The sequence below is a fragment of the Scyliorhinus torazame genome, chromosome 31 (assembly GCF_047496885.1).
Source record: "Scyliorhinus torazame isolate Kashiwa2021f chromosome 31, sScyTor2.1, whole genome shotgun sequence".
Taxonomy (NCBI): domain Eukaryota; kingdom Metazoa; phylum Chordata; class Chondrichthyes; order Carcharhiniformes; family Scyliorhinidae; genus Scyliorhinus; species Scyliorhinus torazame.
In genome coordinates, this window is record NC_092737.1 from 20,974,677 (window position 1) to 20,991,864 (window position 17,188).

The 17,188-nt window shown below is 56.0% G+C and overlaps 1 protein-coding gene across 1 annotated transcript in view; it reads right to left on the reverse strand.

Annotated features, from left to right (window-relative positions):
- The window catches only part of LOC140404753 (polyamine-transporting ATPase 13A3-like), a 189,982-nt gene that overhangs the window by 164,491 nt on the left and 8,303 nt on the right, over positions 1 to 17,188 (reverse strand). The window contains 1 exon segment of the mRNA XM_072493467.1: positions 10,538 to 10,607. Within this exon segment, the coding sequence (XP_072349568.1) occupies positions 10,538 to 10,607 (70 nt within the window).

Sequence of the window (17,188 nt, forward strand, 5' to 3'; positions counted from 1 at the left end):
TCAAACACTCCCAGGACAGGTACAGCATGGGGTTAGATACAGAGAAAATCTCACTCTACACTGTCCCCATCAGACACTCCCAGGACAGGTACAGCACGGGGTTAGATACAGAGTAAAGCTCCATCTACACTGTCCCATCAAACACTCCCAGGACAGGTACAGCACGGAGTTAGATACAGAGTAAAGCTCCCTGTACACTGTCCCCATCAAACACTCCCAGGACAGGTACAGCACGGGGTTAGATACGGAGTAAAGCTCCCTCGACACTGTCCCCCTCAAATACTCCCAGGACAGGTACAGCACGGGGTTAGATACAGAGTAAAGCTCCCTCTACACTGTCCCCATCAAACACTCCCAGGACAGGTACAGCACGGGGTTAGATACAGAGTGAAGCTCCCTCTACACTGTCCCCATCAAACACTCCCAGGTCAGGTACAGCACGGAGTTACATACAGAGTAAAGCTACCTCTACACGGTCCCCAACAAACACTCCCAGGACAGGTACAGCACGGGGTTAGATACAGAGTAAAGCTCCCTCTACACTGTCCCCAACAAACACTCCCAGGACAGGGACAGCACGGGGTTACATACAGAGTAAAGGTCTCTCAACACTGTCCCCTTCAGACACTCCCAGGACAGGTACAGCACGGGGTTAGATACAGAGTAAAGTTCCCCCCACACTGTCCCCATCAAACACTCCCAGGACAGGTACGGGGCGGGGTTCGATACAGAGTAAATCTCCCTCAACACTGTCCCCATCAGACACTCCCAGGACAGGTACAGCATGGGGTTAGATACAGAGTAAAGTTCCCTCTACACTGTCCCCATCAAACACTCCCAGGACAGGTACAGCACGGGGTAAGATACAGAGTAAAGCTCCCTCTACACTGTCCCCATCAGACACTCCCAGGACAGGTACAGCACGGGGTTAGATACAGAGTAAAGCTCCCTCTACACTGTCCCCATCAAACACTCCCAGGACAGGTACAGCACGGGGTTAGATACAGAGTAAAGCTCCCTCTACACTGTCCCCATCAAACACTCCCAGGACAGGTACAGCACGGGGTTAGATACAGAGTAAAGCTCCCTCTACACCGTCCCCATCAAACACTCCCAGTACAGGTACAGCACGGGGTTAGATACAGAGTAAAGCTCCCTCTACACTGTCCCCATCAAACACTCCCAGGACAGGTACAACACAGGGTTAGATACAGAGTAAAGCTCCCTCTACACTGTCCCATCAAACACTCCCAGGACAGGTACAGCACGGGGTTAGATACAGAGTAAAGCTCCCTCTACACTGTCCCCATCAAACACTCCCAGGACAGGTACAGCACGGGGTTAGATACAGAGTAAAGCTCCCTCTACATGTCCCCATCAAACACTACCAGGACAGGTACAGCACGGGGTTAGATACAGAATAAAGCTCCCTCTACACTGTCCCCATCAAACACTCCCAGGACTGGTTCAGCACGGGGTTAGATAGAGCGTAAAGCTCCCTCTACCATTTCCCATCAAACACTCCCAGGACAGGTACAGCACGGGGTTAGTTAGAGTAAAGCTCCCTCGACACTGTCCCATTCAAAAACTACCAAGACAGGTACAACATGGGATTAGATACAGAGTAAAGCTCCCTCTACACTATCCCCATCAAACACTCGCAGGACCGGTACAGCGCGGGGTTAGATCCAGTGTAAAGCTCTCTCTACACTGTCCCCACCAAACACTTCCAGGAGAGATACAGTACGGGGTTAGATACAGAGTAAAGCTCCCTCTACACTTTCCCTTCAAACACTCCCAGGACAGGTACAGCACGGGGTTAGTTACAGAGTAAAGCTCCCTCTACACTGTCCCCATCAAACACTACCAGGACAAGTACAACACGGGGTTAGATACAGAGTAAAGTTCCCTCTACACAGTCCCATCAAACACTCCCAGGACAGGTACAGCACGGGGTGAGATACAGAGTAAAGCTCCATCTACACTGTCCCATCAAACACTCCCAGGACAGGTACAGTACGGGGTTAGATACAGAGGAAAGTTCACTCTACACTGTCCCCATCAAACACTCCCAGGACAGGTACGGAACGGGGTTAGATACAGAGTAAAGCTCCCTCTACACTGTCCCATCAAACACTCCAAGGACAGGTACAGCACGGGGTTAGATACAGAGTAAAGCTCCCTCAACACTGTCCCCATCAGACACTCCCAGGACAGGTACAGCATGGGGTTAGATACAGAGTAAAGTTCCGTCTACACTGTCCCCATCAAACACTCCCAGGACAGGTACAGCACGGGGTAAGATAGAGTAAAGCTCCCTCTACACTGTCCCCATTAAACACTCCCAGGACAGGTACAACACAGGGTTAGATACAGATTAAAGCTCCCTCTACACTGTCCCATCAAACACTCCCAGGACAGGTACAGCACGGGGTTAGATACAGAGTAAAGCTCCCTCTACACTGTCCCCATCAAACACTCCCAGGTCAGGTACAGCACGGGGTTAGATACAGAGTAAAGCTCCCTCTACACTGTCCCCATCAAACACTCCCAGGACAGGTACAGCACGGGGTTAGATACAGAGTAAAGCTCCCTCTACACTGTTCCCATCAAACACTCCCAGGACAGGTTCAGCACGGGGTTAGATACAGAGTAAAGATCCCTCTACAATTTCCCATCAAACACTCCCAGGACAGGTACAGCACGGGGTTAGTTACAGAGTAAAGCTCCCTCTACACTATCCCCATCAAACACTCGCAGGACAGGTACAGCGTGGGGTTAGATACAGTGTAAAGCTCTCTCTACACTGTCCCCATCAAACACTTCCAGGAGAGATACAGTACGGGGTTAGATACAGAGTAAAACTCCCTCTACACTTTACCTTCAAACACTCCCAGGACAGGTACAGCACGGGGTTAGTTACAGAGTAAAGCTCCCTCTACACTGTCCCCATCAAACACTCCCAGGACAGGTACAGCACAGGGTTAGATACAGATAAAAGCTCCCTCTACACTGACCCCATCAAACACTCCCAGGACAGGTACAGCACGGGGTTAGATACAGAGTAAAGCTCCCCCTACACTGTCCCCATCAAACACTCCCAGGACAGGTACAGCGCGGGGTTAGATACAGAGTAAAGCTCCCTCTACACTGTCCCCATCAAACACTCCCAGGACAGGTACAGCACGGGGTTAGATACAGAGTAAAGCTCCCTCGACACTGTCCCCATCAAACACTTCCAGGACAGGTACAGCACGGGGTTAGATACAGAGTAAAGCTCCCTCTACACTGTCCCCATCAAACACTCCCAGGACAGGGACAGCACGGGTTACATACAGAGTAAAGCTCCCTCTACACTGTGCCCAACAAACACTCCCAGGACAGCTACAGCACGGGGTTAGATACAGAGTGAAGCTCCCTCTCCACTGTCCCCATCAAACACTCCCAGGTCAGGTACAGCACGGAGTTACATACAGAGTAAAGCTACCTCTACATGGTCCCCAACAAACACTCCCAGGACAGGTACAGCACGGGGTTAGATACAGAGTAAAGCTCCCTCAACACTGTCCCCTTCAGACACTCCCAGGACAGGTACAGCACGGGGTTAGATACAGAGTAAAGCTCCCTCTACACTGTCCCCATCAAACACTCCCAGGACAGGTACAGCACGGTGTAAGTTACAGAGTAAAGCTCCCTCTACACTGTCCCCATCAAACACTCCCAGGACAGGCACAGCACGGGGTTAGATACAGAGTAAAGCTCCCTCTACACTGTCCCCATCAAACACTCCCAGGACAGGTACAGCACGGGGTTAGACACAGAGTAAAGCTTCCTCTACACTGTCCCCATCAAACACTCCCAGGACAGGTACAGCACGGGGTTAGATACAGAGTAAAGCTCCCTCTACACTGTCCCCATCAAACACTCCCAGGACAGGTACAGCACGGGGTTAGATCCAGAGTAAAGCTCCCTCTACATGTCCCCATCAAACACTCCCAGGACAGGTACAGCACGGGGTTAGATACAGAGTAAAGCTCCCTCTACACTGTCCCCATCAAACACTCCCAGGACAGGTTCAGCACGGGGTGAGATACAGAGTAAAGCTCCCTCTACAATTTCCCATCAAACACTCCCAGGACAGGTACAGCACGGGGTTAGTTACAGAGTAAAGCTCCCATGACACTGTCCCCATCAAACACTCCCAGGACAGGTACAGCACGGGGTTAGATACAGAGTAAAGCTCCCTCTACACTGTCCCCATCAAACACTCCCAGGACAGGTACAGCACGGGGTTAGATACAGAGTAAAGCTCCCTCTACACTGTCCCCATCAAACACTCCCAGGACAGGTACAGTACGGGGTTAGATCCAGAGTAAAGCTCCCTCTACAATTTCCCATCAAACACTCCCAGGACAGGGACAACACGGGGTTAGTTACAGAGTAAAGCTCCCTCTACACTGTCCCCATCAAACACTACCAGGACAGGTACAACACGGGGTTAGATACAGAGTAAAGTTCCCTCTACACTGTCCCATCAAACACTCCCAGGACAGGTACAGCACGGGGTGAGATACAGAGTAAAGCTCCCTCTACACTGTCCCATCAAACACTCCCAGGACAGGTACAGTACGGGGTTAGATACAGAGTAAAGCTCCCTCTACACTGTCCCCATCAAACACTACCAGGACAGGTAGAACACGGGGTTAGATACAGAGTAAAGCTCCCTCTACACTGTCCCCATCAAACACTCCCAGGACAGGTACAGCGCGGGGTTAGATACAGTTTAAAGCTATCTCTACACTGTCCCCATCAAACACTCGCAGGAGAGGTACAGTACGGGGTTAGATACAGAGTAAAGCTCCCTCTACACTTTCCCCATCAAACACTCCCAGGACAGGTACGGAACGGGGTTAGATACAGAGTAAAGCTCCCTCTACACTGTCCCATCAAACACTCCCAGGACAGGTACAGCACGGTGTGAGTTACAGAGTAAAGCTCCCTCTACACTGTCCCCATCAAACACTACCAGGACAGGTACAACACGGGGTTAGATACAGATTAAAGCTCCCTCTACACTGTCCCCATCAAACACTACCAGGACAGGGACAACACAGGGTTAGATACAGAGTAAAGCTCCCTCTACACTGTCCCCATCAAACACTCCCAGGACAGGTACAGCACGGGGTTAGATACAGAATAAAGCTCCCTCTAAACTGACCCCATCAAACACTCTCATGACAGGTACAGCACGGGGTTAGATACAGAGTAAAGCTCCCTCTACACTGTCCCCAACAAACACTCCCAGGACAGGTACAGCACAGGGTTAGATACAGAATAAAGCTCCCTCTACACTGATCCCATCAAACATTCCCAGGACAGGTACAGCACGGGGTTAGATACAGAGTAAAGCTCCCTCTACACTGTCCCCAACAAACACTCCCAGGACAGGTACAGCACGGGGTTAGATACAGAGTAAAGCTCCCTCTACACTGTCCCCATCAAACACTCCCAGGACAGGTACAGCACGGGGTTAGATACAGAGTAAAGCTCCCTCCACACTGTCCCCATCAAACACTCCCAGGACAGGTACAGCACGGGGTTAGATACAGAGTAAAGCTCCCTCTACACTGTCCCCATCAAACACTCCCAGGACAGGTGCAGCACGGGGTAGATACAGAGTAAAGCTCCCTCTAAACTGTCCCCATCAAACACTCCCAGGACAGGTACAGCACGGGGTTAGATACAGAATAAAGCTCCCTCTACACTGACCCCATCAAACACTCCCAGGACAGGTACAGCACGGGGTTAGATACAGAGTAAAGCTCCCTCCACACTGTCCCCATCAAACACTCCCAGGACAGGTACAGCACGGGGTTAGATACAGAATAAAGCTCCCTCTACACTGTCCCCATCAAACACTCCCAGGACAGGTACAGCACGGGGTTAGATACAGAGTGAAGCTTCCTCTACACTGTCCACATCAAACACTCCCAGGACAGGTACAGCACGGGTTAGATACAGAGTAAAGCTCCCTCCACACTGTCCCCATCAAACACTCCCAGGACAGGTACAGCACGGGGTTAGATACAGAGTAAAGCTCCCTCTACACTGTCCCCATCAAACACTCCCAGGACAGGTACAGCACGGGGTTAGATACAGAGTAAAGCTTCCTCTACACTGTCCACATCAAACACTCCCAGGACAGGTGCAGCACGGGGTAGATACAGAGTAAAGCTCCCTCTAAACTGTCCCCATCAAACACTCCCAGGACAGGTACAGCACGGGGTTAGATACAGAGTAAAGCTCCCTCTACACTGTCCCCATCAAACACTCCCAGGACAGGTACAGCACGGGGTTAGCTACAGAGTAAAGCTCCCGCTACACTGTCCCCATCAAACACTCACAGGACAGGTGCAGCACGGGGTAGATACAGAGTAAAGCTCCCTCTAAACTGTCCCCATCAAACACTCCCAGGACAGGTACAGCACGGGGTTAGATACAGAGTAAAGCTCCCTCTACACTGTCCCCAACAAACACTCCCAGGACAGGTACAGCACGGGGTTAGCTACAGAGTAAAGCTCCCTCTACACTGTCCCCATCAAACACTCACAGGACAGGTGCAGCACGGGGTAGATACAGAGTAAAGCTCCCTCTAAACTGTCCCCATCAAACACTTTCAGGACAGGTACAGCACGGGGTTAGATACAGAGTAAAGCTCCCTCTACACTGTCCCCATCAAACACTCCCAGGACAGGTACAGCACGGGGTTAGATACAGAGTAAAGCTCCCTCTACACTGTCCCCATCAAACACTACCAGGACAGGTACAACACAGGGTTAGATACAGAGTAAAGCTCCCTCTACACTGTCCCCATCAAACACTCCCAGGACAGGTACAGCACGGGGTTAGATACAGAGTAAAGCTCCCTCTTCACTGACCCCATCAAACACTCCCAGGACAGGTACAGCACGGGGTTAGATACAGAGTAAAGCTCCCTCTACACTGTCCCCAACAAACACTCCCAGGACAGGTACAGCACGGGGTTAGATACAGAGTAAAGCTTCCTCTACACTGTCCACATCACACACTCCCAGGACAGGTACAGCACGGGTTAGATACAGAGTAAAGCTCCCTCCACACTGTCCCCATCAAACACTCCCAGGACAGGTGCAGCACGGGGTAGATACAGAGTAAAGCTCCCTCTAAACTGTCCCCATCAAACACTCCCAGGACAGGTACAGCACGGGGTTAGATACAGAATAAAGCTCCCTCTACACTCACCCCATCAAACACTCCCAGGACAGGTACAGCACGGGGTTAGATACAGAGTAAAGCTCCCTCCACACTGTCCCCATCAAACACTCCCAGGACAGGTACAGCACGGGGTTAGATACAGAATAAAGCTCCCTCTACACTGTCCCCATCAAACACTCCCAGGACAGGTACAGCACGGGGTTAGATACAGAGTAAAGCTTCCTCTACACTGTCCACATCAAACACTCCCAGGACAGGTACAGCCCGGGGTTAAATACAGAGTAAAGCTCCCTCTAAACTGTCCCCATCAAACACTCCCAGGACAGGTACAGCACGGGGTTTGATACAGAGTAAAGCTCCCTCTACACTGTCCCCATCAAACACTCCCAGGACAGGTACAGCACGGGGTTAGATACAGAGTAAAGCTCCCTCTACACTGTCCCCATCAAACACTCCCAGGACAGGTACAGCACGGGGTTAGATACAGAGTAAAGCTCCCTCTACACTGTCCCCATCAAACACTCCCAGGACAGGTGCAGCACGGGGTACATACAGAGTAAAGCTCCCTCTAAACTGTCCCCATCAAACACTCTCAGGACAGGTACAGCACGGGGTTAGATACAGAGTAAAGCTCCCTCTACACTGTCCCCATCAAACAGTCCCAGGACAGGTACAGCACGGGGTTAGCTACAGAGTAAAGCTCCCTCTACACTGTCCCCATCAAACACTCACAAGACAGGTGCAGCACGGGGTAGATACAGAGTAAAGCTCCCTCTAAACTGTCCCCATCAAACACTCCCAGGACAGGTACAGCACGGGGTTAGATTCAGAATAAAGCTCCCTCAACACTGACCCCATCAAACAATCCCAGGACAGGTACAGCACGGGGTTAGATACAGAGTAAAGCTCCCTCTACACTGTCCCCAACAAACACTCCCAGGACAGGTACAGCACGGAGTTAGATACAGAGTAAAGCTCCCTCTACACTGTCCCCATGAAACGCTCCCAGGACAGGTACAGCACGGGTTAGATACAGAGTAAAGCTCCCTCCACACTGTCCCCATCAAACACTCCCAGGACAGGTACAGCACGGGGTTAGATACAGAGTAAAGCTCCCTCTACACTGTCCCCATCAAACACTCCCAGGACAGGTGCAGCACGGGGTTAGATACAGAGTAAAGCTGCCTCTACACTGTCCCCATCAAACACTACCAGGACAGGTACAACACGGGGTTAGATACAGAGTAAAGCTCCCTCTACACTGTCCCCATCAAACACTACCAGGACAGGTACAACCCAGGGTTAGATACAGAGTAAAGCTCCCTCTCCACTGTCCCCATCAAACACTCCCAGGACAGGTACAGCACGGGGTTAGATACAGAGTAAAGCTCCCTCCACACTGTCCCCATCAAACACTCCCAGGACAGGTACAGCACGGCGTGAGATACAGAGTAAAGCTCCCTCTAAACTGTCCCCATCAAACACTCCCAGGACAGGTAGAGCACGGGGGTAGATACAGAGTAAAGCTCTCTCTACACTGTCCCCATAAAACACTCCCAGGACAGGTACAGCCCGGGGTTATATCCAGAGTAAAGCTCCCTCTAAACTGTCCCCATCAAACACTCCCAGGACAGGTACAGCACGGGGTTAGATACAGAGTAAAGCTCCCTCTATGCTGTCCCCATCAAACATTCCCAGGACAGATACAGCATGGGGTTAGATACAGAGGAAAGCTCCCTCTACACTGTTCCAATCAAACACTCCCAGGACAGGTACAGCACGGGTTAGATACAGAGTAAAGCTCCCTCTACACTGTCCCCATCAAACACTCCCAGGACAGATACAGCACGGGGTTAGATACAGAGTAAAGCTCCCTCTACACTGTCCCCATCAAACACTCCCAGGACAGGTGCAGCACGGGGTAGATACAGAGTAAAGCTCCCTCTAAACTGTCCCCATCAAACACTCCCAGGACAGGTACAGCACGGGGTTAGATACAGAGTAAAGCTCCCTCTACACTGTCCCCATCAAACACTCCCAGGACAGGTACAGCACGGGGTTAGATACAGAGTAAAGCTCCCTCTACACTGTCCCCATCAAACACTCCCAGGACAGGTGCAGCACGGGGTAGATACAGAGTAAAGCTCCCTCTAAACTGTCCCCATCAAACACTCCCAGGACAGGTACAGCACGGGGTTAGATACAGAATAAAGCTCCCTCAACACTGACCCCATCAAACACTCCCAGGACAGGTACAGCACGGGGTTAGATACAGAGTAAAGCTCCCTCTACACTGTCCCCATGAAACGCTCCCAGGACAGGTACAGCACGGGTTAGATACAGAGTAAAGCTCCCTCCACACTGTCCCCATCAAACACTCCCAGGACAGGTACAGCACGGGGTTAGATACAGAGTAAAGCTCCCTCTACACTGTCCCCATCAAACACTCCCAGGACAGGTGCAGCACGGGGTTAGATACAGAGTAAAGCTGCCTCTACACTGTCCCCATCAAACACTACCAGGACAGGTACAACACGGGGTTAGATACAGAGTAAAGCTCCCTCTACACTGTCCCCATCAAACACTACCAGGACAGGTACAACACAGGGTTAGATACAGAGTAAAGCTCCCTCTCCACTGTCCCCATCAAACACTCCCAGGACATGTACAGCACGGGGTTAGATACAGAGTAAAGCTCCCTCCACACTGTCCCCATCAAACACTCCCAGGACAGGTACAGCACGGCGTGAGATACAGAGTAAAGCTCCCTCTAAACTGTCCCCATCAAACACTCCCAGGACAGGTAGAGCACGGGGTTAGATACAGAGTAAAGCTCCCTCTACACTGTCCCCATCAAACACTCCCAGGACAGGTACAGCACGGGGTTAGATACAGAGTAAAGCTCCCTCTATGCTGTCCCCATCAAACATTCCCAGGACAGATACAGCATGGGGTTAGATACAGAGGAAAGCTCCCTCTACACTGTCCCCATCAATCACTCCAACGACAGGTACAGCACGGGGTTAGATACAGAGTAAAGCTCCCTCTGCACTGTCCCCATCAAACACTCCCAGGACAGGTACAGCACGGGGTTAGATACAGAGTAAAGCTCCCTCTACACTACAGCTGGCACTGCCCGTGTACGATTCAGGCTTTGATCAACTTAGCACATGGCCATGTCACGATGACGGAATATCAGATGGCGAGCAGAGTCAAGCAAGAGTCTCGCCCGTTGTAACAGCAGCAACTGCGTGTGTACGGTTCCGTTCCCCAAAGGCCTTACCTCCTTCACCAGGAGCCGAGGGATTGAAGGCACTTTCACGTCAATCTGATTCTCTCCGTAAAAGAGTTTCCTGCAGAGGGAGAACAATTTAGAGTTTGGAGGCAAACCCAGATCCTCAGAGTACAGCCAACACCTTCTGCCCCCCAGCCCTCCTGCAATCACCCAGCCAGAACAGACGGCCAGAATGTACTCTCCACTCGCCCCCCCCCCCGCCCCCCCGACCCCCGACCACAGGGAACAACCGGCCCCCCTCCACCCTCGCAAACCTCCATTTCCTCTCTGCAGTCCTCGAATGTGCCCCGTGGAATTCAGACGGAGGCCTTTCGGCCCATCGAGCCTGCACCGGCCCCTCCAAAAGAGCACTCGCCCCAGTCCCACTCCCCCATCCTACCCCCGTAACCCCACCTACCCTGCACATACTTCAACACTTAAGGGGGCAATTTAACATGGTCAATCCACCGTTGGGACTGTAGGGAGGAATCTGGAGCACCCTGAGGAAACCCACGGAGACATGGGGGGACGGGGACGTGCAGACTCCACACCGACAGTCACCTGAGGGCGGAATATAACCTGGGTTCCTGCCGCCGTGAGGCAGCAGTCAGCAGAGCTAACTGCAGTACCGTCCGATAGGCAGCAGTGTTGGGCAGTGTGGCACGGTGCTGTCTGTGAGGCAGCAGTGTTGGGCACTGTGGCACGGTGCTGTCCGTGAGGCAGCAGTGTTGGGCACTGTGACACGGTGCTGTCCGTGAGGCAGCTGTGTTGGGCACGGTGCTGTCCGTGAGGCAGCAGTGTTGGGCAGTGTGGCACGGTGCTGTCTGTGAGGCAGCAGTGTTGGGCACTGTGGCACGGTGCTGTCTGTGAGGCAGCAGTGTTGGGCACTGTGGCACGGTGCTGTCCGTGAGGCAGCAGTGTTGGGCACGGTGCTGTCCGTGAGGCAGCAGTGTTGGGCACTGTGGCACGGTGCTGTCCGTGAGGCAGCAGTGTTGGGCACTGTGGCACGGTGCTGTCCGTGAGGCAGCAGTGTTGGGCACTGTGGCACGGTGCTGTCCGTGAGGCAGCTGTGTTGGGCACTGTGACACGGTGCTGTCCGTGAGGCAGCTGTGTTGGGCACTGTGACACGGTGCTGTCCGTGAGGCAGCAGTGTTGGGCACTGTGGCACGGTGCTGTCCGTGAGGCAGCTGTGTTGGGCACTGTGACACGGTGCTGTCCGTGAGGCAGCAGTGTTGGGCACTGTGACACGGTGCTGTCCGTGAGGCAGCTGTGTTGGGCACTGTGACACGGTGCTGTCCGTGAGGCAGCAGTGTTGGGCACTGTGGCACGGTGCTGTCAGTGAGGCAGCTGTGTTGGGCACTGTGACACGGTGCTGTCCGTGAGGCAGCAGTGTTGGGCACTGTGACACGGTGCTGTCCGTGAGGCAGCTGTGTTGGGCACTGTGACACGGTGCTGTCCGTGAGGCAGCTGTGTTGGGCACTGTGACACGGTGCTGTCCGTGAGGCAGCTGTGTTGGGCACGGTGCTGTCCGTGAGGCAGCAGTGTTGGGCACTGTGACACGGTGCTGTCCGTGAGGCAGCAGTGTTGGGCACGGTGCTGTCCGTGAGGCAGCAGTGTTGGGCACTGTGGCACGGTGCTGTCCGTGAGGCAGCAGTGTTGGGCACTGTGACACGGTGCTGTCCGTGAGGCAGCTGTGTTGGGCACTGTGCTGTCCGTGAGGCAGCAGTGTTGGGCACTGTGACACTGTGCTGTCCGTGAGGCAGCAGTGTTGGGCACGGTGCTGTCCGTGAGGCAGCAGTGTTGGGCACTGTGGCACGGTGCTGTCCGTGAGGCAGCTGTGTTGGGCACGGTGCTGTCCGTGAGGCAGCAGTGTTGGGCACTGTGACACGGTGCTGTCCGTGAGGCAGCAGTGTTGGGCACGGTGCTGTCCGTGAGGCAGCTGTGTTGGGCAGTGTGGCACGGTGCTGTCCGTGAGGCAGCAGTGTTGGGCAGTGTGGCACGGTGCTGTCCGTGAGGCAGCAGTGTTGGGCACTGTGACACGGTGCTGTCCGTGAGGCAGCAGTGTTGGGCACGGTGCTGTCCGTGAGGCAGCAGTGTTGGGCACTGTGGCACGGTGCTGTCCGTGAGGCAGCAGTGTTGGGCACGGTGCTGTCCGTGAGGCAGCAGTGCTGGGCACTGTGACACGGTGCTGTCCGTGAGGCAGCAGTGTTGGGCAGTGTGGCACGGTGCTGTCCGTGAGGCAGCAGTGTTGGGCACTGTGACACGGTGCTGTCCGTGAGGCAGCAGTGTTGGGCACGGTGCTGCCCGTGAGGCAGCAGTGTTGGGCAGTGTGGCACGGTGCTGTCCGTGAGGCAGCAGTGTTGGGCACTGTGACACGGTGCTGTCCGTGAGGCAGCAGTGTTGGGCACTGTGACACGGTGCTGTCCGTGAGGCAGCAGTGTTGGGCACGGTGCTGTCCGTGAGGCAGCAGTGTTGGGCACGGTGCTGTCCGTGAGGCAGCAGTGTTGGGCACTGTGGCACGGTGCTGTGCGTGAGGCAGCAGTGTTGGGCACGGTGCTGTCCGTGAGGCAGCAGTGTTGGGCACTGTGACACGGTGCTGTGCGTGAGGCAGCAGTGTTGGGCACGGTGCTGTCCGTGAGGCCGCAGTGTTGGGCACTGTGACACGGTGCTGTCCGTGAGGCAGCAGTGTTGGGCACTGTGACACGGTGCTGTCCGTGAGGCAGCAGTGTTGGGCACTGTGACACGGTGCTGTCCGTGAGGCAGCAGTGTTGGGCACTGTGACACGGTGCTGTCCGTGAGGCAGCAGTGTTGGGCACTGTGGGACGGTGCTGTCCGTGAGGCAGCAGTGTTGGGCAATGTGGCACGGTGCTGTCCGTGAGGCAGCAGTGTTGGGCACTGTGGGACGGTGCTGTCCGTGAGGCAGCAGTGTTGGGCAATGTGGCACGGTGCTGTCCGTGAGGCAGCAGTGTTGGGCAATGTGGCACGGTGCTGTCCGTGAGGCAGCAGTGTTGGGCACTGTGGGACGGTGCTGTCCGTGAGGCAGCAGTGCTGGGCACGGTGCTGTCCGTGAGGCAGCTGTGTTGGGCACTGTGACACGGTGCTGTCCGTGAGGCAGCAGTGTTGGGCAATGTGGCACGGTGCTGTCCGTGAGGCAGCAGTGTTGGGCACTGTGGGACGGTGCTGTCCGTGAGGCAGCAGTGTTGGGCACTGTGACACGGTGCTGTCCGTGAGGCAGCAGTGTTGGGCACTGTGACACGGTGCTGTCCGTGAGGCAGCAGTGTTGGGCACTGTGACACGGTGCTGTCCGTGAGGCAGCAGTGTTGGGCACGGTGCTGTCCGTGAGGCAGCAGTGTTGGGCACTGTGGCACGGTGCTGTCCGTGAGGCAGCAGTGTTGGGCACGGTGCTGTCCATGAGGCAGCAGTGTTGGGCACTGTGACACGTTGCTGTCCGTGAGGCAGCAGTGTTGGGCACTGTGACACGGTGCTGTCCGTGAGGCAGCAGTGTTGGGCACTGTGGCACGGTGCTGTCCGTGAGGCAGCAGTGTTGGGCACGGTGCTGTCCGTGAGGCAGCAGTGTTGGGCACTGTGACACGGTGCTGTCCGTGAGGCAGCAGTGTTGGGCACGGTGCTGTCCGTGAGGCCGCAGTGTTGGGCACTGTGACACGGTGCTGTCCGTGAGGCAGCAGTGTTGGGCACGGTGCTGTCCGTGAGGCAGCAGTGTTGGGCACTGTGACACGGTGCTGTCCGTGAAGCAGCTGTGTTGGGCACTGTGACACGGTGCTGTCCGTGAGGCAGCAGTGTTGGGCACTGTGGCACGGTGCTGTCCGTGAGGCAGCAGTGTTGGGCACTGTGGCACGGTGCTGTCCGTAAGGCGGCAGTGTTGGGCAGTGTGACACGGTGCTGTCCGTGAGGCAGCTGTGTTGGGCACGGTGCTGTCCGTGAGGCAGCTGTGTTGGGCACGGTGCTGTCCGTGAGGTAGCTGTGTTGGGCACGGTGCTGTCCGTGAGGCAGCTGTGTTGGGCACTGTGACACGGTGCTGTCCGTGAGGCAGCAGTGTTGGGCACGGTGCTGTCCGTGAGGCAGCAGTGTTGGGCACTGTGACACGGTGCTGTCTGTGAGGCAGCAGTGTTGGGCACTGTGACACGGTGCTGTCCGTGAGGCCGCAGTGTTGGGCACGGTGCTGTCCGTGAGGCAGCAGTGTTGGGCACTGTGACACGGTGCTGTCCGTGAGGCAGCAGTGTTGGGCACTGTGGCACGGTGCTGTCCGTGAGGCTGCAGTGTTGGGCACGGTGCTGTCCGTGAGGCAGCAGTGTTGGGCACTGTGACACGGTGCTGTCCGTGAGGCTGCAGTGTTGGGCACGGTGCTGTCCGTGAGGCAGCAGTGTTGGGCACTGTGGCACGGTGCTGTCCGTGAGGCAGCAGTGTTGGGCACGGTGCTGTCCGTGAGGCAGCAGTGTTGGGCACTGTGACACGGTGCTGTCCGTGAGGCAGCAGTGTTGGGCACGGTGCTGTGCGTGAGGCAGCAGTGCTGGGCACTGTCACACGGTGCTGTCCGTGAGGCAGCTGTGTTGGGCACGGTGCTGTCCGTGAGGCAGCAGTGTTGGGCACGGTGCTGTCCGTGAGGCAGCTGTGTTGGGCACGGTGCTGTCCGTGAGGCAGCTGTGTTGGGCACGGTGCTGTCCGTGAGGCAGCAGTGTTGGGCACTGTGACACGGTGCTGTCCGTGAGGCAGCTGTGTTGGGCACGGTGCTGTCCGTGAGGCAGCTGTGTTGGGCACTGTGACACGGTGCTGTCCGTGAGGCAGCTGTGTTGGGCACTGTGACACGGTGCTGTCCGTGAGGCAGCTGTGTTGGGCACTGTGACACGGTGCTGTCCGTGAGGCAGCTGTGTTGGGCACTGTGACACGGTGCTGTCCGTGAGGCAGCAGTGTTGGGCACTGTGGGACGGTGCTGTCCGTGAGGCAGCTGTGTTGGGCACTGTGACACGGTGCTGTCCGTGAGGCAGCAGTGTTGGGCACTGTGGGACGGTGCTGTCCGTGAGGCAGCTGTGTTGGGCACTGTGACACGGTGCTGTCCGTGAGGCAGCAGTGTTGGGCAGTGTGGCACGGTGCTGTCCGTGAGGCAGCAGTGTTGGGCACTGTGGCACGGTGCTGTCCGTGAGGCAGCTGTGTTGGGCACTGTGGCACGGTGCTGTCCGTGAGGCAGCAGTGTTGGGCACTGTGGCACGGTGCTGTCCGTGAGGCAGCTGTGTTGGGCACTGTGGGACGATGCTGTCCGTGAGGCAGCAGTGTTGGGCACGGTGCTGTCCGTGAGGCAGCAGTGTTGGGCACGGTGCTGTCTGTGAGGCAGCAGTGTTGGGCACTGTGACACGGTGCTGTCCGTGAGGCAGCTGTGTTGGGCACTGTGGCACGATGCTGTCTGTGAGGCAGCTGTGTTGGGCACTGTGACACGGTGCTGTCCGTGAGGCAGCTGTGTTGGGCACTGTGACACGGTGCTGTCCGTGAGGCAGCAGTGTTGGGCACTGTGACACGGTGCTGTCCGTGAGGCAGCAGTGTTGGGCACTGTGACACGGTGCTGTCCGTGAGGCAGCAGTGTTGGGCACGGTGCTGTCCGTGAGGCAGCAGTGTTGGGCACTGTGGCACGGTGCTGTCCGTGAGGCAGCAGTGTTGGGCACGGTGCTGTCCGTGAGGCAGCAGTGTTGGGCACTGTGACACGGTGCTGTCCGTGAGGCAGCTGTGCTGGGCACGGTGCTGTCCGTGAGGCAGCAGTGTTGGGCACTGTGGCACGGTGCTGTCCGTGAGGCAGCAGTGTTGGGCACTGTGGCACGGTGCTGTCCGTGAGGCAGCAGTGTTGGGCACTGTGCTGTCCGTGAGGCAGCAGTGTTGGGCACTGTGACACGGTGCTGTCCGTGAGGCAGCTGTGCTGGGCACGGTGCTGTCCGTGAGGCAGCAGTGTTGGGCACTGTGGCACGGTGCTGTCCGTGAGGCAGCAGTGTTGGGCACGGTGCTGTCCGTGAGGCAGCAGTGTTGGGCACGGTGCTGTCTGTGAGGCAGCAGTGTTGGGCACTGTGACACGATGCTGTCCGTGAGGCAGCAGTGTTGGGCACTGTGGGACGGTGCTGTCCGTGAGGCAGCAGTGTTGGGCACGGTGCTGTCCGTGAGGCAGCAGTGTTGGGCACGGTGCTGTCTGTGAGGCAGCAGTGTTGGGCACTGTGACACGATGCTGTCCGTGAGGCAGCAGTGTTGGGCACGGTGCAGTCCGTGAGGCAGCAGTGTTGGGCACGGTGCTGTCCGTGAGGCAGCAGTGTTGGGCACTGTGACACGGTGCAGTCCGTGAGGCAGCAGTGCTGGGCATTGTGACACGGTGCTGTCCGTGAGGCAGCAGTGTTGGGCACGGTGCTGTCCGTGAGGCAGCAGTGTTGGGCACGGTGCTGTCCGTGAGGCAGCTGTGTTGGGCACTGTGGCATGGTGCTGTCCGTGAGGCAGCTGTGTTGGGCACTGTGACACGGTGCTGTCCGTGAGGCAGCTGTGTTGGGCACTGTGACACGGTGCTGTCCGTGAGGCAGCAGTGTTGGGCACTGTGACACGGTGCTGTCCGTGAGGCAGCAGTGTTGGGCACGGTGCTGTCCGTGAGGCAGCAGTGCTGGGCACGGTGCTGTCCGT